We start from the raw sequence: 24,932 nt of genomic DNA, 5'->3' as shown, positions 1-24,932 counted from the left end.
CTTTTATTTTTTTTAAAGTTTGCTTTACCTTTTGCTCACGTGTTTGGTTTTGCATAAGTCACAATTTTTAAGTTTGACTTTTGACATACTTCACTCACTGTTTCAACTGATTGGATTTCAAATTCATTCACGGTCAAGTCATTGAGAATAAGGTTATCCAAGGTCATTAGAGTGTTTGCTAGCTGACATTGGTATGAAGCTTATTATCTTTCAGTTTAGAATCCAACTGAAACTGCACGACAAATTAGAACACTTTTTGACACTGAAAAAAAAACATAAAAAATTCGGTCAATTTATCTCATTTTCTTTTCTGTTTCAATCCCGATGTGCATCAAGCACGTCAACGGCGGCTGTTTTCCGGCAATCTGCCGGCTATGTTCTCCATTTTGATTTTTCTGATTTAAGTAACTTAATTAAGAGTTTTATTTGCACAACTCTTTGATTCGTTCCTGGTATTCTACAGGCTATATTTTTATGCAATTTTTCACTCGAAAATCCCCACCCCTGCACATCCACCCGTAACCCAACGTGCCACCACACGCCCCTTGATTTAAGCTAAGGCTAGCCTCCTTAAACCGTAGCTGGCTAGCTAATGGAGCCAACCGCCCGGCAGTCGTTTGAGAGATATTTCGCCCGATATTAGTCGTTTGTTTCTATTCCTAAGCGATCTCATTTAGTAAATTTGTCAATTGCGATTTGAGTTTTTCCGCACTTGATGTTGTTGAACTTTACGTTTTTTTTTTGTAATGTTTTTTAAATGAGTCCAATGTCAAAACGGAAATCCGTTTTTCAGGAGTAACGCATATCCTTTCATTTTGTCTATTTTTTGAAGTCTTGTATATTCTTTCTATGACTTTCGGCCGAATCGGGGAATGCCCGATGATTGATTATTAGATTGTTAAGCAAAAATTCAGGCGTTCCTGTCATAACTCACGATGGCTAATCAGCATTGAGTTCATAACCTTGTTTGTTTCAGAGGGCGTACGAGTCAGAGGCACGTTTCTTCCTCTTATCAGATCTGTCTATTGACATAGCAATAGTAAGTCCCCGTTTTGTGTGCTTAATTGCTCTTTCGAGATTAATCTAGGTTCTATGGAGCGATGTGTGCATAAGGTGTTTTAGAAGCATTCAATCCTTGAACCTTTCTCACCTTCCATCGCTCCTTTGATTGTTATCAGTGGGCTGATGATATTTTTGGAAAGTGTTACATGTAATATAATCTCAAAATCACTAGATTTAACCAATTAAGAAGCCAAATTTAAAGAACATTGAGCTGTGGAAACAATGGACTGTGATGTTGAAGCTATCGCCTAGCCATTTTAGGTGTAGCTAATTTTGAAATTAGAAGTTTTTCCTCATTGTGTGTTCCCAGGCAGGGACACTAGATGGGAAACGGTCATATTGGGACTTTAATTGCAATTCAAGCTTAAATCGTGGTTGACCGGACAACAGACCGAAAGGACAATAAATTAAAACGGTAAAACGGACATATCGAAATTTAATTTCTATTCTCATTGGCTTAGATTAGGTGTCATTTGCGTAAAGTTATTGCATCTGGCCATGCTTCAAGAGGCATGGCCATGCCCTAGTGACCTCTGCGTGATGATATGAAGCTATCACAACCGAACATGCCATGCACCGTACTATAAGAGTGGTTCAATACTGATCGGCCTATGAGAAATTTGATTACTTTCATTTTCGATCTCTTGTCCTGATTTTTGCTTTGAGTCTGTTGTCCTTGCACCTAAATGGGGCTAGCTCACGAGGAACTAATGTATGTGGAACAAGTGATAAACTATAGCATGCGCATATTGAATCTAATTGGCTAATTTAAATTGAAAAATGTTATTTACTGTCTCTCGATATGTGCTCGATTGGTGCTCTCCGTCTGGCCTTAGACAGGTATCTTCGTATCTAGATCAAAAATATTAGTAAATCAGTAATCGCAGTGACTGTTTAGGATCTGTTCTGGTGGTTCTTCTTGGAAAAGTACGCACAGAATGATGAAACACAGGAGAACTTACTCCATAGGGTGTCAGAGAACTACGTCAAGTTCCTTTGGAAGTCACCGAGTGGACCGAAAAAAGTCAGATTCAGAAATACATTCTTCAAGGTTGGAACATTTCAGTTGCAATCAATTTTGAAAACCAGATTATCCTGTTTTCCGAATCAAATAAATTAGATTATAAACAAAAGGTTAAAGGTACTTGAAACAAAAAAAAACATTTGAAAACAATAATGCAAACTTTCATTGACATTATTGCAAATATGAAATCAATTCATTAAATTAATTAAATTTATTAGACTACTGCTTTTCGACATATCGAGTAATTAATGGAGTGAAGCGAGGCCGCATAGGCCGAGTGAAACCATTAAAAAGGAGTGACAAAAGGAGTATAATTCGCTTAATTTATAAGTGATTGTTTTTTTGCATGAGTTAATATAGGTGATCCCATAAAGTTGCAACGCTATCGAACATTTCAAAGGTTAGAATTCAAATTTAAAACATTTATAGATCAGCACTTCGTTGTTAATGTTGGCTTGCGTTGGCACTTCATGGGACTAACTATATAGCTCATAGGAATAGGAACAGAACTGGTCATTGATACTGAATATTGAATGCACTGTCCATTAATATTACCTATTATTGGACAGTTGACGTAATATTGCTTTGAGATTGCCTCATTTTGGGATGAACTTTGTTTGAGCTTGTTTCAGAACTATCCTGACATTCTGAGCCAAGCCATGTATTGTGCATTCTGCCACACGTTCCCTGCCTCGTGGAGACAGTTCAATGACAAGTTTATCAACAATCTAACCACTAAAGTCTTCCTATGGCTCACTGGTTGGCATCACATATTTTTGGCTCATTTTGAAAAAAAAAATATGTCAATCACAAGCTCCACAAACCATCAGGAGACCCCATTAAATAGTGACAACTGCGTGTAATCTGTCTGAAGGGTCTCATTATTATTCATAACAGCGAAGCATTAGGCATTAAGTTATTAGGCATTAACTTTTTTCGTTGTTTTCAAAGTAGATAGAACACGAGCTCCCAAATATTTTTCGATTTGGAGATCATATTGCACGACTGTTTGAGTCGTTTCCGGAAATTCTACCGGCTATGTTTTTTTAGTTTCTCTGTCTGACGCTCTTTCGTTTTACATTTGTTCCATTACATTCTTTCGCTTGACTTTCTCTGCGACTTTCTTACGATTGCTTTCTTGCTTTTTGCGTGAACTAAATTGCTCGCATTTAGAAATCAAGTGTTTAAAACGAAATCAATTGTAAAATAAACGGTGGAAAGGGCGAAATAGTCGAGTGGATAATGATTCTGATTTTTACCCCGGGGATTGGGGTTCAATCTTCTGCGTTGTCAAAATGTTTTTTACCTAAAGGTATTCTCAATGATACACCCCCTTTAAATTAAATTTTAAGGTGGCCGCGGTAACTTTTTCAACTCACTTCTATATCTGTTTCCTGTTTTTTACGGCACGCAAGTCAATTTCGCAGCTATTCCGACAGTCTCTCGGCGATGTTTAGAGGATGTGTTGAAAAGAAGTGTTTGACAAGCTAGCGATATTTTGATCTAATGCGGTTTTCCTAAAGCGGTTTTTTTTAAACTTTTTTTAAGCAAGCCGAAAGCGTTTGTCTCAATAATCTAAGCTAGTTGCTTTAGTGATCTCGTGTTTTGATTGATATCAATTTTGGCAAATGTTTGTTATAGAAAATGGAGTAAATTTAGTCTAATTTTTGAGTGTTTTTTGCCTAAATTTGTTATGATTAAGTTTAAGCGTTTCGGAGCCGTTTTTCGTTTCCATTTTTAAATCTGGAGCTATTTATGACGTACTGCTACCGAGAACCGGTACGTGCATATTATAAAGGGCAGTTTCACTGACATAAATTATCACGTTTGTAATGTTTTCAGGTTTTTTGTTTTCTTTAATTGTTGTATAGTATATCTCTAAGAATTGAGGGGGTCTTTGATCAAGTTGAAAAATTTTCAAGCAGCTTCTTCGAAATTTTGTGAAAAGTTATTAATTGCTCTTGAACGCAGTTCATAGCAATTATTGTAAACGTGTGTGTCTTTTTTAATGCAAATTTTTCGCTTGACAGTTTTGCGCTTTTCTTCTAGAACATTCTTTGACTTCGCAAGTGACTTTTTCACGCTTTCGTTCTTCATTTTTGAGTGATCTCTATTGCTCTGAAGTAAAGCTAATATAAATTCGGTTGCAGAATAAGTGAGGTATGTGAACTGTAGCGCAGTGGTTAGTAGTTGTGGCTGTGGATTGGGAGGGCTGTGGTTTGAATCCCGGCGGGGGGAAAATTTTTGCACCCATAATTTGATCTAGGCCACAGCCCCTGAATTAAATTGCCTCGCCTGTCGTTCAAAAGCAATTCTTCCGACATTTGTCGGTTTATGTTTATTTTGTAGTGATTTTTGTAAAATATTTTTTGGTTTGCTTTCCTTTCCTGTGTTTTATTCCTGAATATCGTTTCTGCCCCTTTTTGTCTAAGTTAGTAGTCGATTATTGATTATTTTTATTGCACGTTTTTTGCCAGTTGTAGCTTTGGAGTCGCTACTTGTGGGGAGTGTTTTAATCAGCTTTGCCTTCACTGCTATTGACTTTGTTATTGTTTCAAAATTATCAGTGTTATAAAGTTGTCGTGGTTAAATTTTTTAGTGAGCAGTTGTCTCAGCCCTACTATCTGACCCATTTAACTTTTCGTCCTCAAAAACGGGATAAGAAAGTAGCGCTCGACATTAAGTGGCTGAGCAGCTCTCTTAGAGCCTTTCGCCTCGCTAGTCTCTAAGAATGCAATTCACCGAAATTGTTTTAAGGAGTCTATTTCAGTGTGTGAGGGGGGCGGTTCCTAGTTTTACGCCTTGCCAGTCTCTAAGTATGCAATTTTTAAGGAGACTATTTCAGGGTGTGAGGGGGCGGTTCCTAGTTTTAAAAATTTGACCCCTTATTAACCCCCCGGTCAGTCACCGCCCCCGGAAAACCCGCGTCCACCCTCCACCAACCTGGCGAATTGAACCCCTCACTCGTCCAACTCTCACAACCCTACTCGCCATCACTTGGCCCCTCATCGCTTAACCCCACCCCCACTCCGATCACACCCCCCAAATGCTGCATCCCTAAGCCCCAGCTGGATCCAACGTGATTATCATACATGAGCCATTCTGAAGATAGAGCTGATTGAATTTGTCTGAACCATGTTTTCAACAGCGGTTTTTCATAGCTGTAAGCTGAGCATAGCTATATTGCGATGGTCCTGTTTTTTTTTTACAATCTAAAGAATTTGATTGATTTAGGTGCTCTTTTTAAGATCTGTTCACAATTTTTTTTGACTTTTTCCTGCCAATGAGAAGTGAAGTTGAAGTAGTAATTTTGATCAAGCTATAGTTTTAGGAGCAGCGAACAGACAGTTATTTTGATGCGTGAAGTTTTTCAAACTGTTTTTAAATTGAAGTGATAATTTGGTGTTTGAACAATTTTTTCGGTTTTTGAAAGCAAGGTATTTTTGATGTGCGATATTTTGACTATTTTTGCTGTTTTCCCCCCTTCCCTTTGATTTGTAGAATTCATACGTATGTTCTAATAATACCTGTTTGCTTTTTTGGACTCCATCAAAGGCAGTTTATAACTCAGACGCTGTTTGTTTTAATGAAACATCAGTATTTTTTGTTTTCCCGTTTTGATTTTTTCTTTGTTGTCGTTTCTTAGTGACACTAATGACTGTTCTGATTTGTACAATAATGAAGCGTACTGGAAGCTATGTAGTTTGAATTGAAAGATTTTAACTACTTTGCCACAACTTGTTTGCAAAAAATCTCAATGATTTATTTAGTCTTGCCCTGATTTGCAGCTCATTTTGATGTTTTGTCACTTTGTCTCATTCGTGACAGTTCTCTTGGTTTGCTGATGAAGTTTAAATGAAACAAACTAATGGTTTTATTTGAACAAATTGAAGCGTAATAGTAGCTATGTAGTTGCAATCGAAAGGTTTTAACTGCTTTGACACAACTGGTTCGCAAAAAGTCTATGATTTATTTAGTCTTGCCCTGATTTGCAGCTCAGTTTGACATTTTGTCACTTTGATTCAATAAAGACATTTCTCATGGTTTATTAATGAAGTTTAAACAAAACTAATTTATAGTTTTATTTTGTTTGTTTTTTCCTGACTTAGACGATCTTCGTTTTCAAAAACTATTGTGATTTTTTGTGTGTTGTAGATCTTGCTGTCTTTGCACTCATTATCATATGTGACAGGTCTGATTGGTTGCTAATGGGGCTTAAATTATGCAAAGTTTTGGTTTCAGTTCATACCTGATGCGTTTTATGACTGTCACAAATTGTTTTAAAGTTTTTTTAGCAAGTTTGAGCTTTGCCCCGTTTTTTTGCTTATTGAAGGTGTCTTAAAACATAGTGTCAATATTCACAATTGTTAATTGCTCTCAAACGAAGTTTTTAGCAATTATATTAGTCCTGTCGGTCATTTTTTATGCGATTTTTCGCTTGACCGATTTTTCGTCTGACGCTTTTCACTTTTCGTCCTCAAAAACGGGATAAACAGGTAGCGCCCAGCGGGCATTAAGTGCTCTTAGAGCCTTTCAGCTCTGTTTCAGCTCAAACTGTTTAGGAGACTTATGGTGTGAAGAGCGGTCCCCCCCCCCCCCAACTGTTGACCCCCCATTATTGAAAATTTTTGTCATTTTTGTAAAACTTTTGTCAAATTTTTGAGTTTTATCAACCCTAGATGTCAAGGAACCCACTCTATGGTTTGATAATAGGTTACTGCACAGTTTCTAGTGGTAATAGAATGGTGGTAACCACAGTTTCTAGTGGTAACATTTCAACTTGCAAATTTTTTCAATGTTTTTAAAAATTTTTGTCGGTTTTTAGGTTTGTCCGGCCTCAAGAGCCAAGGAGCCTCCTCTAGGGTTTGATGATAGGTTACTGTATAGTTTCTAGTACTGTATAGTTTTTAAAAAATTTAACATTTTTTTGTCATTATTCAAGATTTTCCAGCCTCAGGGTTCAGAAAACCTGCTTAAGGGTTTGATAATATGTGGCTGCATAGTTTTAAGTGGTAGTGGAATGGTTTTCAATTTTTTAGTATCAAATTTTATCATTTTTTGACAATTTTCGTCATTTTATAGGTTTATCTAACCTCAAAGAGCCAAGGAACCTCCTCTAGAGTTTGATAGCAAGTTAATGGTTAGTTTCTAGATGTAATGGATTGTTTTTAAAGATTTTAACATTTAACGAGTTTTAGCATTTTTTTTGAAAAATTTTTGGCAATCTTCATGTTTTTTTGAAATTGTTTGTTTTTTAAGGTTTTTCTAGCCTCAAGAGCCAAGAAGCCTCCTTCGAGTTTTGATACTAAGTTGCTGCTTAGTTTCTAGAGTTAATGGAATGGTTATCCTTATTTTAATGACGAGTTTTAGAAATTTTTTGATAAATTTTAATCTGAAATATTTTTGAAAAATTATTATCATGTTCCAAGTGATTGGATCTTTTTGAGCCAGTGAAACTGTTTAAGGCATAAATTAGGCATACTAGATGGTCTCTTGAGACATTGGAATGGTGTTCGGAAGATATTAATATCACGAATTTTAGCAAGATTTTGTTAAACTTTGCAATTTTTTTTTAAATTTTTGATTTTTTTGTCCTTTTCTGAGTTTAACGATCATTACTGGCCAACGAAGCTTATTAAGTCTTGCAGATGGGTTACATGAGAAAAATACAGAGACAAAAAATGTTTTTGAACATTTTCTTCACTATGGAATATGGAAACTTTTCTTTGGAATTTTGCACTTTTTTCTATATGATTTAGTTACTTAGAAAATGTAGAGTCGAATGTCATCATGTAGAGTCGAATGTCATCAATGGCAGAGAGCTATGAAAAAATTCTTAGCTCTCTCTCTCTCTGTGTGTGTGTGTGTGTGTGTGTGTGTGTGTGTGTGTGTTGGCTGGCGTTTATTCCCTTTTTCTCGCTCACGTTTAAGCTCTCTCTCTCTCTCCCTCCTTAATTCTTTTTTTGATGCCGCACTTCAGTGGCTGTTGTGGCGTGATGTCATCGTCTATTACCCTAATCTCAGGCCTCTTCAATCAAACTAAAGCTAACCTCACTAAACAGTGGCTAGGTACTGACGAAGCCGACCGCTCGCCGGTCGTTTGAAAGCAATTCGCCTGACGTTAGTCGGTTATGTTTCGGTTGTTTCCGAGGCGGAAAATAGATCTATTTAATGACTTGAGTACGTCGCTGTGGTTTTAATGGCATCTTCAACCTTCATGTTTGTTTATTTTTTGCTGCCTTTTGTTGCTTTTCTTGTAGTCTTGTCGCATAGTCTCAAAGTAACAGTTGGCCTCACTGATCTTCCAGTGAAGTGTAATCAATTTATTGGATTCAACTTTCGGCTTTCACTTTCATAGACTTAGATATCATTTGTTTTTGAAAGGTTTTTGGTGAATTTTTGAATATAGCCATTATTCTTTGTTTATATTGTGTCCTTTTGACCTAACGCAAATTCTAATGATTGTTTTTTGACATCTGATTTTGTATTTTGTGCTGTGATTAAAGATTTTAGATTGTAGTGCTATGTTTTTTTACTTTGACTCCTTTTTTGCAAAGACTGATTTCTTCCAAATATCTTGTTGCCATTCTCCGTTGTTTGATTGATATATTGATTATTCTTTTATTGGATGCGTGGTGTCAGTTTTATTTACAATAGTGTTCTTGTTGATTGTATGTAAAACTTTAGTTCTTGGAAAATGAGAATTTTTTCTATGTTGTTTTGCTTGTTTTTTTAACTCATAGAGGATGTGCTTTGTTGTCTAATCATGTGCATTTTCTGATGTTTCTGGAAAAATGTTACTTGTCAGGTCAGGTTAATTCTATTCTTTGGATTGTAATTTAGGTATTGTCCTATGCTTTTATTGAGATCTACTCAAACCATTTCATGATTTTTGATGTCAGATTTTAGCAGTGATTTTGGTGAACATTTCCGGCGTGAAAAAAGCGAACGGTTTCCGGAGTGAAATTTTATCTTTCTGTTTTGAAATGAGAGTGATCAAACTGTTTTTAAACAAGTTCGCTTCCTCGATTGTGATTTTTTGTTAACGTGTGGCAATATGTTTTCTATTTTGTTTTTTGATTAATTTTTTTTCTACTTGGTTTTCTAAATACAATCGTAGTCTTTTGTAGGCCTATACTTTTTTGTTGACAACGAAAATTTTTTGAAACCTAATTTAGGACGTGTCCTATTGTGTGTTTCTACTTGTTCCGCTTTACCTTAGGTCACGGCTCGTTCATTTTGAGTGAAATCTTTTTGACTTCCTGAGACTAGTACCGTTCTTCTTTTTCTGCTCAGTGTTTTTAATCAGCATGTGCTCACGGAAAAATTGAGAATCAATCGAGTCAGCTTTGAAAAATGAAATCGAAATTAGAAGCAGGATAGACCCATAAAGCTCAATTTTAAATGCCTGCTACTTGAAATTTGCTCTCATTAGTTGCCATCTCTAATGCCTTTTGGTATTGATGCTCGCACGTGTACCTCTCATTAAGTCACCTGAGTATGTCTAACTGCAAAGTGAAATCAAAACAGTTCGCACTTAAATTTGTTTGTACAATCAAATTTTTTCTCTGTTTCAACCCCAATCGGGGTTATGGGAATCAATAGCAGCTATTCTCTGACAAGGTTTCCGGTAAAATTATGAATTCACTACAATTAAGTTCAGCATCGTGTTAACCATATAAGAATTTGAGATTTTGCTCAAACAGTACTTCAGTTGACATTTGCCTTAGCTCCTGATAGCCTTGTTCAAGCTAGAATCGCTCTTTATAACTGTTTTTTGAGGTATGTTTTTATAATTTTAATTCACAACAAGCAAGTTCAGTATGAAGTTAACAATACAAGATTTTGAGATTTTGCTTAAACAGGACTTCAATTGACAATTTTTTTAAGCTCCTAATATTCTTGTTCAAGCTAGAAATGCTCCTAATTACTGTTTTTTGAGATATGTGTTGTTGCAAATTACAAAAAGTTGTAATGATTTTTGCATTTCTCTTTGTTTTTTTCAAAATTTTCAATATATTTTTTAAGTTTATGAGCCATTTAATCGTTTTAGGGCTTAAAATGGGTTCCCGGATAGTTTTTAGTGGCAATGGAATGGTTTCAACATGTTAATAAGACAATTTTATTACAAGTTTAAAAATTATTTTCATTTTCCGATTTTGGCGTTCTTTATGGACCGGTGAAATTTTTTTAGGCCTTATATTGAGTTGTTGGATAATTTCTGGAAACAATGAAATGGTTCTGAATATACTAATATCGCGAATTTTAGCAAATTTTAGATTTTCTGTTTTCGTCATTTTCTGAGTTTTATCGTTCTTTAAGGGCCTGAGTTTTTGTTAGGTCTTCCAGATGTGTTACTGGACAGATTCGGGAGAGAAACAGATGGTTTCGATCATATTGATAAAGCGAAATTTGAAATTTTGTTATCTTAATTTTTTATTATAAAGAATTTGCCATTTTTCCGAGCGTTTGCCAAGTTTTTATTGGCCATTAAACCCCTTTCAAGGTTTGTGAGTTGGTTAATGTGTTTGTTTAAATGGATCAATTTGACCTTCAGTGTTAAAGTATCAGCATTCATTTGAATTTTGTTTACCTTGTCTGATTATTTCAGCTTCTCTTAAACTTTTGAGTCATTTTGGCTGGCTTTGTTCAGTTGATCTTCTGGTGGTTTTAAATTTTTCATTCTCTTTAATTCTTTAGATTGCATTTTAGGACGTGTCCTGCTGTGTTTTCACAATTCAAAGAATTTCAATTGAATTGGTGCGCTGGCTTAAGATCGGTTCACTTTTTTAACTTTTTCTTGTAAATGAGAAATCAAATTGGAGTCGTGATTTTAGTCACGCTGGAGTAGCAAGTGGAGTCAGGTTTTCGGTTTTTGAGAGCATTTTTATCACGTGCGGGAATTTGAGTTCTGTTTTCGCTGTTATTTTCATTTTCGTTACAAATACATTTTTCGTTACGAATAACTTAGTGATCTGAGTTGAAATTAATGGTTTTAACGACATTGACACTAACTCTTTTCGAAAAAATATTAGTGATTTTTTGGATTTTTCTTTATTTGTAGTTTGTTATCTTTTTTGCTGTATCGCTTAGTCTAAATATAGACAGATCTTATGGGTCCTATTTTGATGCTTTTAATGGTTTTTTCTATATCAAAAATTTTCACTACTTTGACATAACTTGAGTTTTTGTCATTTTTGTTTGCTCTTTTTGTCACTTCATCTCATTAATTATAGTTTGGCTTTTCATTAGGCAGATTCATGTTTCTCTATGGTTTTAATTTAAAAGCTGCAAATTTTTTCGACTTCGGTTATAATTTGTTTTCGAAATTTATTCGAGTCTTTTTTGGATTATGACTGTTTTTGATATTGTTTTTTGATGTCCTGTCGGCTAGACTCACTAGTGACATGTCCTATTTGCTCGCTAATTAGTCATAATTAGATCTATATAATGCTTAAGTTTTAATTTTTTAATTGTCTTCAACACCATTTGTTCTCGTTTATTTTTGAACTTTTGATTGTTGCCAGCTTTTGTTGCTAATTTTGCTGCTTGTTCCCTTAATTGGTTTCATTAAAGTTGATATACTCTTTGTATCGATGGATGATACAATAGATGTTGAAGAATTCAAGTGTTAGTTGAGTGTTTTATTAACTTTGATGCCACTTTCGTGGCATAACTCGTAAAGTCGCAACTATCGTAAAAGTCATTTTTGACAAATGTGTCCTTTTATTTTGTCTGCAATGGTTTTCTACAAATTTGGAGTTTTCTGTGTAAACTCGCATTGTAAAAATATTTTTTGTGCATAATATTTTTTGTGAATATTTTTAAACTAATTATTCGCAAAACGTTTTTGTGAAAAATAATAACTTTTTTCCGCAAGAAGTGAAATGAATTTGTCGGGTTTTAAAGTGTTTAGTTTTTTTTCGATTTTCGAACTGTTTCGTTTATTTTCGTAGACGTCTTGCTATTTGTTTCGTTTGTTTTCAGAGTATGATTTTGTTGTCTTCAGTTGCTTCATTTCTTTGAATTGTAATTCAGGACTGGTCCTGCTTTGTTTTTTGCGTCGCCGAATAAAAATTTGTTTCACTTTTCCTCATTTTGCGTCTTTCCTCACTTTCTCGACATTTTGCGTGAAATCGTTTGGACGCCCCTAGGCTAGTTTCATTGTTCGCTCATTCTGCTCAAATTGATTTAACAACAGTTGCTCAGAGAGGCAATATAAAATGAACAGAATCAGTCTTAACATGGAATCAAAATTAGAAACAGGATAAACCCATAAAGCCCAATTTTAGATGCCCGCAACTTCTTATAAGTCTTATTTACCATCTCTAATGCTTATTGGTTTATTGGTATGAGTACTAGCCCCTGTATCCCCTTATTAATTAACAGGAGTATGTCTGACAACAAAATGTAATAAAAAATTGTTCACTTTAAGTTTTTTCAATCAGGTTTTTCCCATTTTTCAATCTTTCAATGCCAATCGGGGTTATGGGAATCCATGGCGGCTATTTTCCCGCAATCTGGTGAGCATATTTAATTTTTTTAGCTGGTTGGCTTTGTGAAATTTCTTTTGATTTTTTTTTGGGAAAAGTTCTTTCGATATTTTTTTCGGGAATTTTTTAATTGTTTTTCCTAAATACAAACAACTAAAGTTAACAACTAATCTCAAGGCTGAGAGAAAACTTGAATAACATATGCGACGAAAGGGCACGAAAACTCGAAAAACTTGAAAAAGTAAGCTAAGTTTACTGAATTTTGCTCTAAACTCTTAGTGACAATGTCTAACTCCAATATAGAACCTACGTTTTTGAAATCATGTTCAATTTTAAAGAAATCTTATGTCAACTAAGTTGAAACTAAAATTTGTGGTGGAGATGCTAGCGATGCTAAGAATTTATCTATGAATGATATGGGTTGATGTGAATTTAAGGGTGCCAAGCGGAGTTCAACCACCACAAAAAATGGAATCTTCCTGATTTGGAACCGCTGGATCTGAAGGCTGACTTTGAGTCTGATCAGGGAAAGAAAGCCGATAAAAGTGAGTATTAATAAATAATCCGTTCAAAATATAATTTTTTGATGTTTGAATTTTTATGGTGCTCTCGCATATTGTCGCGTGTTTGCATTGATATCATCAGGATTTGAAACAATTGGAATTGCCACAAGCTGCTGAAAAATTGCCTTTTATTTATCATAATTGAACGATGGAAAAACACCACGCGGCAAAATTGTGAGTAATTGAGAAATTATTCCAAACAGTCTTTAGTGACGATTAGAACTTTGTTATTTTGTGTCTGATGTTTGGCATAAATTTGAGTATCCTCTTGAAATTCGTTGTAGCCACTGCCAGAATGAGTTTCGCTGATGATCTGCTGAGCACGGATGATGCAAGGTCAACTATTCCTTCTAAAGCGGGAGGAATGTCGTCCAATCACAAGAGACATGCTGCCATCTTTGCAACTGACAACGGATCTTCAACACGCAGCTCCAGAAGAGGGTGAGACCTTCTGAAACTAAAAATAATTGACTTTTAATATAATAATAATAAAAAGTTTATTGTGAGATTGTTAGAACAAATGTACGATAAACGACCTCACCTTAACAAGAGTACCAGCGAGATGGCTATGAGGCCAGATGGCCCGTTTTCAACTATCTTGGGGGTGGGGGAGTGGTGACGTCACAGTTCTCAATTTATCATCTTATGTAACGTGAAGTGTGGTATTAACTCGCGTGCAAGTACGTGTTACAGCAGTGTGACTAAATCAGATTTTACAAGGTCTTTCATTCTGGAAATTTTGGAGACTGCATTTTATTCGCACCAAAGACGTTGACTGTCTACAAAAATTTGTAGGGAGTTGACAAGCTGTGGATATGTTGGTATGAAGTTTTATAACCAGCTGTTGAGATATGCGCTATTAGCTGTAAGGTAGACCATGACTGAAGATGTCATTATAACGTCTGGGATACCGTCATCATAGAAATATTTGCAGTTAATTGCGCTCAAACGAAGTTTGTAGAATTGTAGGAGTACTGTGGTCTTCTTTATGCGATTTTTCGCTCGACCGATTTTTGGTCTGAGTCTTCTAACGTTTCGTCCTCAAAAAAGGGATAAACAAGTAAAACCCACAAGGCATTAAGAGGGCGAACAGCTCTCATAGGGTCTTACGCCGGAGTAGTCTCTATGTATGAGATTTACCGAAACTCACGAGACATAAATGCATGGTGTGAAGGGAGGTTCTTGAGTTAGACCCTCATCCCCTCCCCAATTCCCAACCCTGCACATCGTTGCAAGCGTAACCCAGTGCGCTCGCACGACGCTAGTCGGTTATGTTTAACATTCCCCTTATCAGGTGAATTCTACTGGCTTTGGTTGATATATGTATTGTGTTCGATCATCTCTAGCTTGACTATTTTTGAAATTATTTTTGGAATTAAGCTTTACCATTTCAGGCCAACTTTGTCGCCGCTGAAGATCAGAAACTTCATGTATGAGTATTTCACCTTTCACAAAATCCAATCGAACATTCACACCACACCCACTCATATTATTTTCCTACATCACCCTAAGCAATTGTCCATGACAGTTGATTGTATCGTGATAACTTTGATGGATCCGACTCGATTACCGTGCTTATTATGTCGCGAATATTAAAATGCAACTGGTTGAAATTTTCTGATCTAGGTTTTTAATAACGGTTCTTAATTTTTTAGCAGTTAATTTGGGTTCACCTTTACTGCTGGCCTCGAATACAATGGAAGCGACAATTAAGTAGCTAAACTATCGTTTAAAGACGCCAAAGTAACACTACTTTTCTTTTAACTATCTTCAAATTAACTAGTGGTTTCATATATATCCCCCTAAATCGGACGGTCGTGAAGGAGTAAATCGTATATGTAAATCGGGCAGTCGTGAATGATGTAAGTTTTCGAATGTGAAATAACAACAGGTCAGATAGTATGCAGAAGGTCTCTTCTTGCCTTTCTCAGCAAGAGTTACCTGCCGTTTGTTTTAGGATGCGAACTTCAAGTGTCGGCGCTACTTCTCTTGGCTCAAGGAAGGTGCAGTTCAATCTTAACGGTTAGTGTGTATCTGCACATAACCAACGAGATATGACAGGGAAAATAATAAGATATGAGCCCAAACACAATGAAGCGAAACTTAATTCAGTGCCGCGGCACCATTTTTGTCCTATGCGTATGTTGTGTTACCAACTTCGATTTTTGAACTGACTTCTCATTTTTTCCGTGTCTGTCAAAATACTTTGCCTTCAGAAACAAAATCGGCTAGCTAATTGGCGGATAGTTACCACTATAAGTGAAGGATGCTCCAATTGTCATTGTTCGCGAAAGAAGCATGAAGCGATTATTGTATTCGTGTGCATATTTGTGTTTGCGCGCGCGCGCGCGCGTGTGTGTGTGTGTGTGTGAGATAGAGCGCGAGTGTCAGTTTATTTTTGCATGTGCGCTTGCGGGTGTGTTTGCGTGTGCGTGTGTGTGTAAGCTCACATGTGTGTGTATCTTTTGTGTGTGTTTTTTTCTGCGTATGAGCGTGAGTCTGTTTGCGCGAGTGTGTTTATGCGTACGTGCGTGAACCTGCTTGCGTGTGTTTCTGCATGCGTGTGTGAATGTGGGTTCGTGTGTCTGCGTGCGTGTGCGTGTCTTTGTGCTTACATGCATGAACGTGTGTATGTGCTTGCATATATTTGTGTGAGTGCGTGCTTGTTTAATATTGTGAGTGAGTGTATGTATGTGTTTTTGCGTGCGTGTGTCTTGTTTGTGCTTACGGTGGTATGTGTATGTGCCGTTGTTTGTGTCTCCACGTGTGTGGGTGTGTGTGTGTGTGTGTGTGCGTGCTCGTTTGTGTGTCTGTGTGTGTTTGTGCGTACGTTCGTGATCTGCTTGCGTCTATGCGCGTGCGTTCGTATGTGTGTAATTTTGTGCCTGCGTGTGTGTGCGTGCGTTTGTTTGTATTTGTGTGTATGTGTGTGTTTCTGGCTCTAGTGTACGTACGTGCTAGTATGTGTGTGCGTGTGTGTCTTAGTTTGTGCTTGTGTAATCTTGTGTGTGTGTGTGTTTGTGTGCGTTCGTGTGTCTTGTGCTCGCGTGCGTGTGTGTTCGTACGTGGATATATGTATGTGCCTCTGTGTGTTTGTTTGTGTTTCTTTCTTTGTCTGTGTGTGTGTTTGTGCGTACGTTCTTGTGACTGCTTGCGTGTGTGCGCGTGCTTTTGTGTGCGTGTGTGCTGTGTTTGTGTGTGTGGGGGGGGAGAGCGAGTGAGTTTGCGGGTGTGTCCGCCTCGTGTGTGTGTGTCTGTGTTTTGTGTGTGCGTGTGCGTATGCGTGCGTGTATATGTTTTTCTGTGTGCATATGCATGCGTGTATATGTGTGTTTTTCCGTTTGTGTGCCCGAACGTGCCTGCGCGCGTGTGTTTATGCATACGTGCTTAAATCTACTTGCGTGTGTTTCTGCATGCGTGTTTGTGTTTGTGCGTGTGTGAATATGTGGGTTCGTGTGCCTGCGCGCGCGTGCCTGTGTTTGTGTTTACATGCTTGAGGGTATGTATGTGCGTGCTTGTATTTGTGAGAGGGCGTGCTTGTGTAATACTGTGAGCGCGTATATGCATGTTTTTGCGTGCGCGTCTCTTGTGTGCTTGCGTGGATATGTGTATGTGCGTTTGTTTGTGTCTTTACGTGTGTGGGTGTTTTATGCAATTTTTCGCTTGCCAATTTTTCGTCTGACGCTTTTGACTTTTTGTCCTGAAAATGAGATAAACAGCTAGCGCCCAGTGAGCATTAAGTGGTCTTAGAATCTTTCAGCTCTGTTTCAGCTCAAACTGTTTCGAGACATACGTATGCTGTGAAGGGTGGTTAGAGATTGAAGAGACCCCCATTGTTGACCTCCCACTTGCCCCCACCCCGCTGTTACCCATCCCCCTCCACTCAGCCCCCTGGCGCACCCTCCCCCCTCCTTTGGCTACGTTCGAACAACCGATCGCTAAAAACACAATTTTATACTAATTTTCACATTTTTTTTCAAGGTTTTTGAAAATTTTGTTCTTTTTTTGAGTTCTTTTAGCCCGTGCTGTCAGGAAATCTCCCCTAGAGTTTTATAATAGGTTACTCCATAGTTTCTATTGGTACTGGAATGGTCTCAACATTTAAACATCACTAATTTTAGCATTTTTAAAACATACAATTTTTTTCATTTTTTGACATTTTTTTCATTATTCACGTCTTTCCAGACGCAGGGGTCAGAAAACGTCCTCAGGGGTATGATAATAATTCACTGAAAAAATTTAATTTGCCATGGAATAGCTTTCATTTTTTTAATATGTCAGATTTTAAGTTTTTTTGTTTGTTTCAAGTTTTTTAAAATTTTTTTTATCATGTTTAGATTTCTCCAGCCTCAAGAGCCACGGAACCTTTTCTGGGGTTTATAATAGGTTACTGTATAGGCTCTAGATGTAATGGAATGCTTTAAAAGATTTTAATATCAGCGATTTTATATTTTTTATCATTTTTTCCGGTACAGGGTCCGAGGGACCTCCAAGGTTTGATGATAAGCTGTCGCATAGTTTCTAGAGTTAATAAAATGGCTATCAATATTTTAATGTTTGCAGCTTTAGCAATATTTTGATGATGTTTTATCTTTCAAATATTTGGAAAATTATCATCATCCGAGTTAATGGATCCTTATGAGCCAGCGAAACTATTTAAAGATTGGATAAGGGATATCTTGATTTTCAGCAAGACTTTGTTGAAATTTGCTATTGTTCTCTAAATTATTGAGTGTTTTTGTCCTTTTCTGAGTTTAACGATCACTACTGGCCAACGAAGCTGTTCAAGTCTTGCAGATGGGTTACTTGACATAACTCCAGTACAGAAATTAGTTTTAAACATTATCACTGCAAAATCGAAGCTTTTTTAAATTTTGCAGTTTTGCAAATCTTTAAAATATCATTTATTTGATTTATATACTAAGAAGGCTAGAAAATTTAAGTTGCAAATTCGAATCAAGAGGTAGCGACCAGTTTGCACAAAGTTCTCTTAGAGCCGTTCAGCCCACTAGTCTTCAAGAATGCTATTAACAGAAACTGTTTTGGAGTTTTATACTTTTGGTGTGAGGTGCAGTTCTTAGAAATTGATCCCACACCCCCCCCCCCAACTTCTTAAGCCTGCTTGCATGTCTGCGCGTGCTTTTGTGTGTGTAATTTTGTGCCTGCGTGTGTTCGTGTGCGTGTGTCTTTCTGTCTGCGACTGTGCGTGTCTGAATTGAGTGCGCGCCGTGGCGTGCGAGTGTGTGAGTTCGTTTGTTTGTATTTGTGTGTGCATGTGCGTGTGGGAATTTGTTTGTGCGTGTGTTTTGTATGTTTTTGTTGGGTGTACGTGCTTGTATTTGTGAGCATGTCCTATTGCGTGCTCGTGTAATCTTGTGTGTGCGCGCGCGTGTGTGTGTGTTGTAAGTGTGTGTGTGTTTGGTCGTGCCTAAATGCGCGCGTGCGTGGCATGTGAGTATGCGAGTGCATTTGTTCGTGTGCGTTTTTGTGTGTGTGCGTGCGTGTGTATGTGTATGTATTTGTATGTAGTTATATTGGTACGCACTTGAACCTGCCTGCATGTATGCGCTTGCGTTTGTCTGTGTGTGTGTGCGAGAGAGTGCGTGTGTAATGTTGTGTGTTTGAGTGCGTGCTTGTGTATTGTTGTGTGTGTGATTGTGTATTTGCGTGCATGTTTTTGTGTTAGTGAGTGATTGCATAATTTGGTGTGTGTGTGTGTGTGTGTGTGTGTGTGTGTGTGTGTGTGCATTTGTTTGTTCGTGTATGTTCTAGTTTGTGTGTGTTTGGGCGTACGTGCCTGTGTGTGTGCGCGTGCGTCCATGTGTGTTTGTGTGTGCATGCGTGTGTATGTGTATGCATGTTTGCGCGCGTTTGTGTGCACGTGCGTGTGTGTTCGTGTGTGCGCGTGTGTCTGTGCGTGCGTGTCCCGTGTGTGGGTGCGTGTGTCTTGTGTGTGCTCACGTGGATGTGTGTTGGTGTATGTTTATTTGTTTCTGTGCGTGTATGTTTGTGCGTACGTTCTTGTACCTGCTTGTGTGTGTGTGCTTGTGTTTGAGCTTGTGTACGTGAGTGCATGTATTTGTTTGAGTTCGTGCTTGTGTAATATTGTGAGAGCGTGTGTGTATGTGTTTTTACGTGCGCATGTTTTTTCGTGTGCTCACATGAGTATGTGTATGCGCGTTCGCTTGTCTCTACGTGTGTGGATGTGTGTCTGTGTTTTTGTTTGTGCGTACGTTCATGAGCCTGCTTGCGTGTGTATGCGCGTGTTCGTGTGTGTATGTGTGTAATTTTGAGCCTACGTGTGAGTTCTTGTGTTTTTGTGTCTGCGTGTCTGAACTGAGTGAGCACTGTGGCGTGTGAGTATGTTAGTGCGTTTGTTTGTAGGTGTGTATATGTGCATGTGGGTATTTGTTTGCGCGTGTGTTTTCGTGTATGTTTTTGTGGGGTGTACGTGCTTGTATTTGTGTGTGTATCATTCTGTGCTTGTATAATCCTGTGTTTGTGCGTGCGTTTATCTTGTGTGTGCGCGCGTGTGTGTCTTGTGTGCTTACAGGGAAATGTGCGTCTGTGTGTGTGTGTGTGTTTGTTTCGGTGCGTGTTTGTTTGTGCGTACGTTCTTGTGCCTGCTTGCGCTTGTGTGCTCGTGCGTGTGTGTGCGTGACTGCGTGTGTCCCTGTATATGGGCGTGCGTGTCTTTTGTATGCGTTCGTGTGTGTATTGTGTGTGCTTACGTGGATGTGTATCTGTGTGGTTTCTGTGTGGGTGTGTTTATGCGTACGTTCTTCTACCTCTTTGCGTTTGTGTGTGTGTGCGCGCGCGCGTGTGTGTGTTGTAAGTGTGTGTGTGTGTTTGATCGTGCCTAAATGCGCGCGTGCGTGGCATGTGAGTATGCGAGTGCATTTGTTCGTGTGCGTTTTTGTGTGTGTGCGCGTGTTTGCGTGTGCGAGCGTACGTGTGCGCGCGCGTGTGTATGTGTATGTTTTTGTATGTAGTTATATGCGTACGCACTTGAACCTGCCTGCATGTATGCGCTTGCGTTTGTCTGTGTCTTTGCGAGAGAGTGCGTGTGTAATGTTGTGTGTTTGAGTGCGTGCTTGTGTAATGTTGTGTTTGTGATTGTGTATTTGCGTGCATGTTTTTGTGTTAGTGAGTGATTGCATAATTTGGTGTGTGTGTGTGTGCATTTGTTTGTTCGTGTATGTTCTAGTTTGTGTGTGTTTGGGCGTACGTGCCTGTGTGTGTGCGCGTGCGTGCATGTGTGTTTGTGTGTGCATGCGTGTGTATGTGTATGCATGTTTGCGCGCGTTTGTGTGCACTTGCGTGTGTGTTCGTGTGTGTGTGTGTGTGGGCATGTGTTTGCGTGTGTGTATGCGTGCGTGTGTATATGCCTGCGTTGGTATGCGTGTATGCGTGCGGGTTTGCGTGCTTGCGTGTGTATTTGTGTATATGGGCCTTCGTGTGTCTTGTGTGTGTGTGTTTGTTTCTGTGCGGGTGTGTTTTTGCGTACGTTTTTGTGCCTGATTGCGCGCGTGCGTGTGTGGTGTGTGTTTGTGTGTGTTTAAGTGCGTGGCAGGTGCATGGGAATTTGTACGTGTGTGTTTGGGTGTGTGCGCACGCGTTTGTGTGTGTATGTATGCGTGTGTGCTTGTATGTGTGAGCGTAATTGTGTGTATGCGTGCATGTGTGTGCGCGTGCGTGTGTGTGCATGTGGGCTAGCGTGCTTGTGTGTGTGTGTGCGTGAGTGTGCGTGAGTGAGTGCTTGTGTAATGTTTTGTGTGTATGAGTGTGTATTTGCGTGCTTGTTTTTGTGTGAGTGAGTGATTGATTAATTTGGTGTGTGTGTGTGCATTTGTTTGTTCGTGTTTGTTTTTGTGTTTGTTTGGGCGTGCGTGCTTGTGCGTGTGTGCTCGTGTTTGTGTTTGTGTGTGTATGTGTGTGTGACCGTGTGTGTGTGTGTGTGTGTGTGTGTGTGTGTGTGTGTGTGTGTGTGCGTGTGTGACCGTGTGTGTGTGTGTGTGTGTGTGTGTGTGTTCGCGTGTGTGTTTGTATATGCGCGCCTGCGTGTGTGTGTTAGTGCTTGCTTGCGTAATCTTGTGTGTGTATGCGTTTGTGAGTGCATGTGTGTGTGCTTAAGTGGAATTGTGTATGTGCGTTGGTTTTTTTGTGTGTGTGTTTGCTTCTGTGCGTGTGCGTGTTTGTTTCTGTACGCGTGTCGTATGTGTGTGTGTGTGTGTGTGTGTGTGTGTGTGTGTGTGTGTGTGTGTGTTCGTGCATGTGTGCGTGCTTGTGTGTCTCTGATTCTTAATTTGCCTGTCGCAAAAGGGTTATCACTGGAGCTGCGAGGCAATATTATTGCTGGAGCTCTTCGAGCTAGGTTTTTTTTTATAATCCCTTACTTCTTGGATCACCTTTTTATGCATATATTTTATCCTTCATCTCTTCTTATATCTCGTTCAGTTACTTCTTTTTAGCAATTAACCTGTACTGAATCCTTTAATGAAATCGTAGATATATCTTTTACTTTTAATCCATTTGGTGTTAGAGATATCTACTCCATTTATGTTAAATCTGTTAGATAAAGAATCTTGTTTTAAATCAAATTGTTTATTCGATTGTTTCCCCCATTCCTACAAATATACTAAGCATCTCAGTGTAAACAAGCCACATCTGTCATGTGATAATATTAATGACAGTTGAGATTCTAATGGTAGATAATTAGGTATATCAAATACAAATACTTATCAGGCATCGAGCGCAACAGTGATCAGCAACTGTGCGCTGGATGCTTGTACTAACCATTACTCGCGACCGCAACTTGTGTAAAGTAATCTCAAGTTTTCCTTTGGGTTTTTTTTATCAAGTGAATCATGTGTTTGTTCAGAAGGTGGAGAACGATCTTATGCCTATCGCCCGAACCGGTCACAAAAACGAGATCCATCAAAGGTTTGTCACCTTCACAAAAAGTTCCTCATGACTTCATCCATAATTTCTCAATGCAAACAGATCCTTTCAACTACTCTCCCTCATTCCCCTTCATCAATTCCTTTTATTAAGTTTTTTTTGGTTGATGTGACTCCGTTTCGGTTGAGGACTGGAGTTTAGAGAGGGAAAAGGCTGAGTTGTTTCCTGTTCAGAGCACACCTATGAATCTCAAAGACTCTTGCGACCATCACGTGTTCGATGTCACTGGCAAAAGTCCACTGATGTGCAGCTATTTGGGAAGGAGTGTGACCCAATCCCACCCAGTGACCAACCGGGTGCTAATTGGCAGAACTGAGTTGTTGCCACAGACATCCAGGGCAGATCCAGTCACTATCGGGAACTCGGTAAAGGACAGCTCCAGTGACAATCTGACGTACGCTCAGTTTGTAGCACGACAGTTTAAAGACACTCGCAAAGTGCTCAAAGATGTGACAGAAAAAGAGACACAATTTAACAAAGAGTTAGTCCTTGTCATAATCATGATCCACAGAAATACCGGAATAATTGCAGGGATAATAAACACGAACGTTCAAGTTTTAAAATGCCAAAAGTCTAGTGTGCCAGAAGTCAAAATGCCAGAAAATCCTATACACAGAGCCAGAAAATGACCTTCATGTTGACTTTTGGCATTGTCAAACTTTCAAGTTGTGTGCTTTAAGCAAGATTACGTGAAACCTCATCAGTCACTTTGAAATTGTGACTCAGCATCTTGAACCGCTACGCGATTCTATGTAAAGACCAGAAGGTTTCAATGAATTTAAGCAGAGTCACGTGACCTATACTTAATTGCCTGCCACTGTCATCTAATCTCAACCTTTGGCTCAGTCTCAACTCTAAAGCGTTTAATTTAAACATTGATTGCATGTGACTTTAATTAACTTCGAGTATTTTAGAAGTTGAGGACTGCATGTTCATTTTATTGAAGACCCCCGAGTGCGTGGTACTGATTATCTTAACTGATAATATGATCAATTGGCCTCGAACGAAATTTGGAGCAGTTATTGTAACGTGCTTTACGCAGACTTATAGCTTGATGGTTTTGACTTTTCGAGCCACTTTTATCACGCTTGACGTCTAGATTTTTGCGTGATCTAGATTGCTCTTTCAGAATTTAACCCTTCATAGGTGTACTGGGGTGTAAATAAAAGGAGAGGTTAAGGAATCTCTTGATTGTTTGATTGTAGAATAGCGGACATGTGGAAGACAACGACCTCTGAAATAAGAGAAGCTGACGAGCGAATGCAGATGTTGTTAACAGATAACGCACAGGTTAAGAAACTGAGCAACCTGTTGATGCTGGAAATCATGACTGAGCCATCACAGCGCACTACTATGGCCTCCAAAGCCATAAAGGAGGCACTAGATTCCATAGAGATGAGCAAAAGTACATCTTCTGTAGGTGTGTTGGACAGTCAGCATTCTATCTCTAATAACAGTCTAGTATTGGGAAAATCACTAGATGTAGTTGCGGAGAAAAATGTTCCCGCTCTTCCTCCTATTTCTCAGTGATGAATTGCCAAAACATTATTTCACAAACATTTCTCAATTATTCAATTTGTGAATTTGTAAAGATATGTAAAAAGCTAGATTTTGCATATAAAACTATTAAAGTGTAGATATTGAGATATATAATTGACTGCATTTTCATGACCTCTGTGTTTCTGCACATGTGTTTGGATTCGCTATGTATTTATTGGATGAAGATGATCTGTAAATATGAAAAGCATATATCCACTAAATGAGACTATTACCATGATTAATTGACCAAGTTTGTCTAGCTTGACCGATTTTTCGTCTGACCCATTTGACTTTTCGTCCTCAAAAACTGGATAAACAGGCAGCGGCCATTAAGATCTCATAGAGCCTTTCAGCTCACTAGTCTACAAGTATGCGATTCATAGAAACTGTTTTGGAGACTTATACTTATATTGTGAAGGGCGGTTTTCAGCCCAATTCCATTTTACCCAATGCCAACTTACTCAATGCTCTTTTATCTTTCGTTCTATTATTTGAAGCTCGGTTGTGATAGTTTCATATCAAGTCCCACGGGCCGTTTAATTATTGTGTCGGCTAAATAGTCGTTCTGGTAGTTTTAACAAAAGGGTAAATTGAAATTGGCATTGTGTAAAATGGCAGGTTGGGTATAATGGCATTGGATAAAATGGTATTAGGTAAAATGGAATTGGTTAAACTCCTGACAGCATGAGTTAGCATTAACATAGTAATATCAGATTACTCTAAGCCCTTTCAAGGTTGGCGAAGGGCTCTTTTCAAGGATAGTTAAAAATGTATTCTGATAATAAAACTTTGCGTCCATAATGAAATGAATATTTTTCAAAATTTCAAATTTTCAGTTTTGGAAAACAACACAACCTTTTTCATACATCAATCAAAAGCCTTTTTAATCACACGGAAGCAATCATTTCAATTGAATTACATTAAAAATTCATACATATTTTTGAGACAGCTGTAGTGGAAATGACTCGTACTGCCCAGAACGAATTGAGAAACTTCTTAAGCTAGGGGACTGATTGCTTCTCGCCCGAACTGCAGCGACAGATATTGATTGCCCTAGTTTGTCAAACTGTGATGCAGAATCCTTGGGTTTAATAGCAGATTCTACTTCTCAGGACATATTCGCTGCAGAGTTATCAACCACAGTGATTGTCGCGACTGAGTGAAAAACATTTGATTTTCAGTATTAAATATTCACATCATTACCATCTAAACCAAGAATTGCCAAAACAAGAACGCTTGGTAGCTAATGAGTGAAAACCGGAATTTGAATTATGTTGCGGATGATACTTA

The 24,932-nt window shown here is 38.3% G+C and overlaps 1 protein-coding gene across 2 annotated transcripts in view; it reads left to right on the top strand.

Annotated features, from left to right (window-relative positions):
• LOC142335316 (uncharacterized) overlaps nucleotides 1-23,907 on the top strand; it is a 37,469-nt gene extending 13,562 nt beyond the window's left edge. For both annotated transcript variants that reach the window (XM_075383775.1, XM_075383766.1), the window contains 9 exons: nucleotides 977-1,039; nucleotides 1,961-2,113; nucleotides 2,719-2,845; nucleotides 13,017-13,124; nucleotides 13,427-13,583; nucleotides 15,100-15,164; nucleotides 22,024-22,085; nucleotides 22,277-22,584; nucleotides 23,309-23,907. In XM_075383775.1, the coding sequence (XP_075239890.1) occupies nucleotides 977-1,039; nucleotides 1,961-2,113; nucleotides 2,719-2,845; nucleotides 13,017-13,124; nucleotides 13,427-13,583; nucleotides 15,100-15,164; nucleotides 22,024-22,085; nucleotides 22,277-22,584; nucleotides 23,309-23,633 (1,368 nt within the window). In that variant the 3' untranslated portion in view covers nucleotides 23,634-23,907. The remainder of the gene's footprint in view (nucleotides 1-976; nucleotides 1,040-1,960; nucleotides 2,114-2,718; nucleotides 2,846-13,016; nucleotides 13,125-13,426; nucleotides 13,584-15,099; nucleotides 15,165-22,023; nucleotides 22,086-22,276; nucleotides 22,585-23,308) is intronic.
• The last annotated feature ends 1,025 nt before the right edge of the window (nucleotides 23,908-24,932 follow it).

Source organism: Convolutriloba macropyga, chromosome 1, assembly GCF_964194025.1.
Source record: "Convolutriloba macropyga chromosome 1, txConMacr16.3, whole genome shotgun sequence".
Lineage (NCBI taxonomy): Eukaryota > Metazoa > Xenacoelomorpha > Acoela > Convolutidae > Convolutriloba > Convolutriloba macropyga.
Note: the sequence above shows the minus strand (reverse complement) of the source record. Positions and strands in the feature narration are given on the sequence as shown.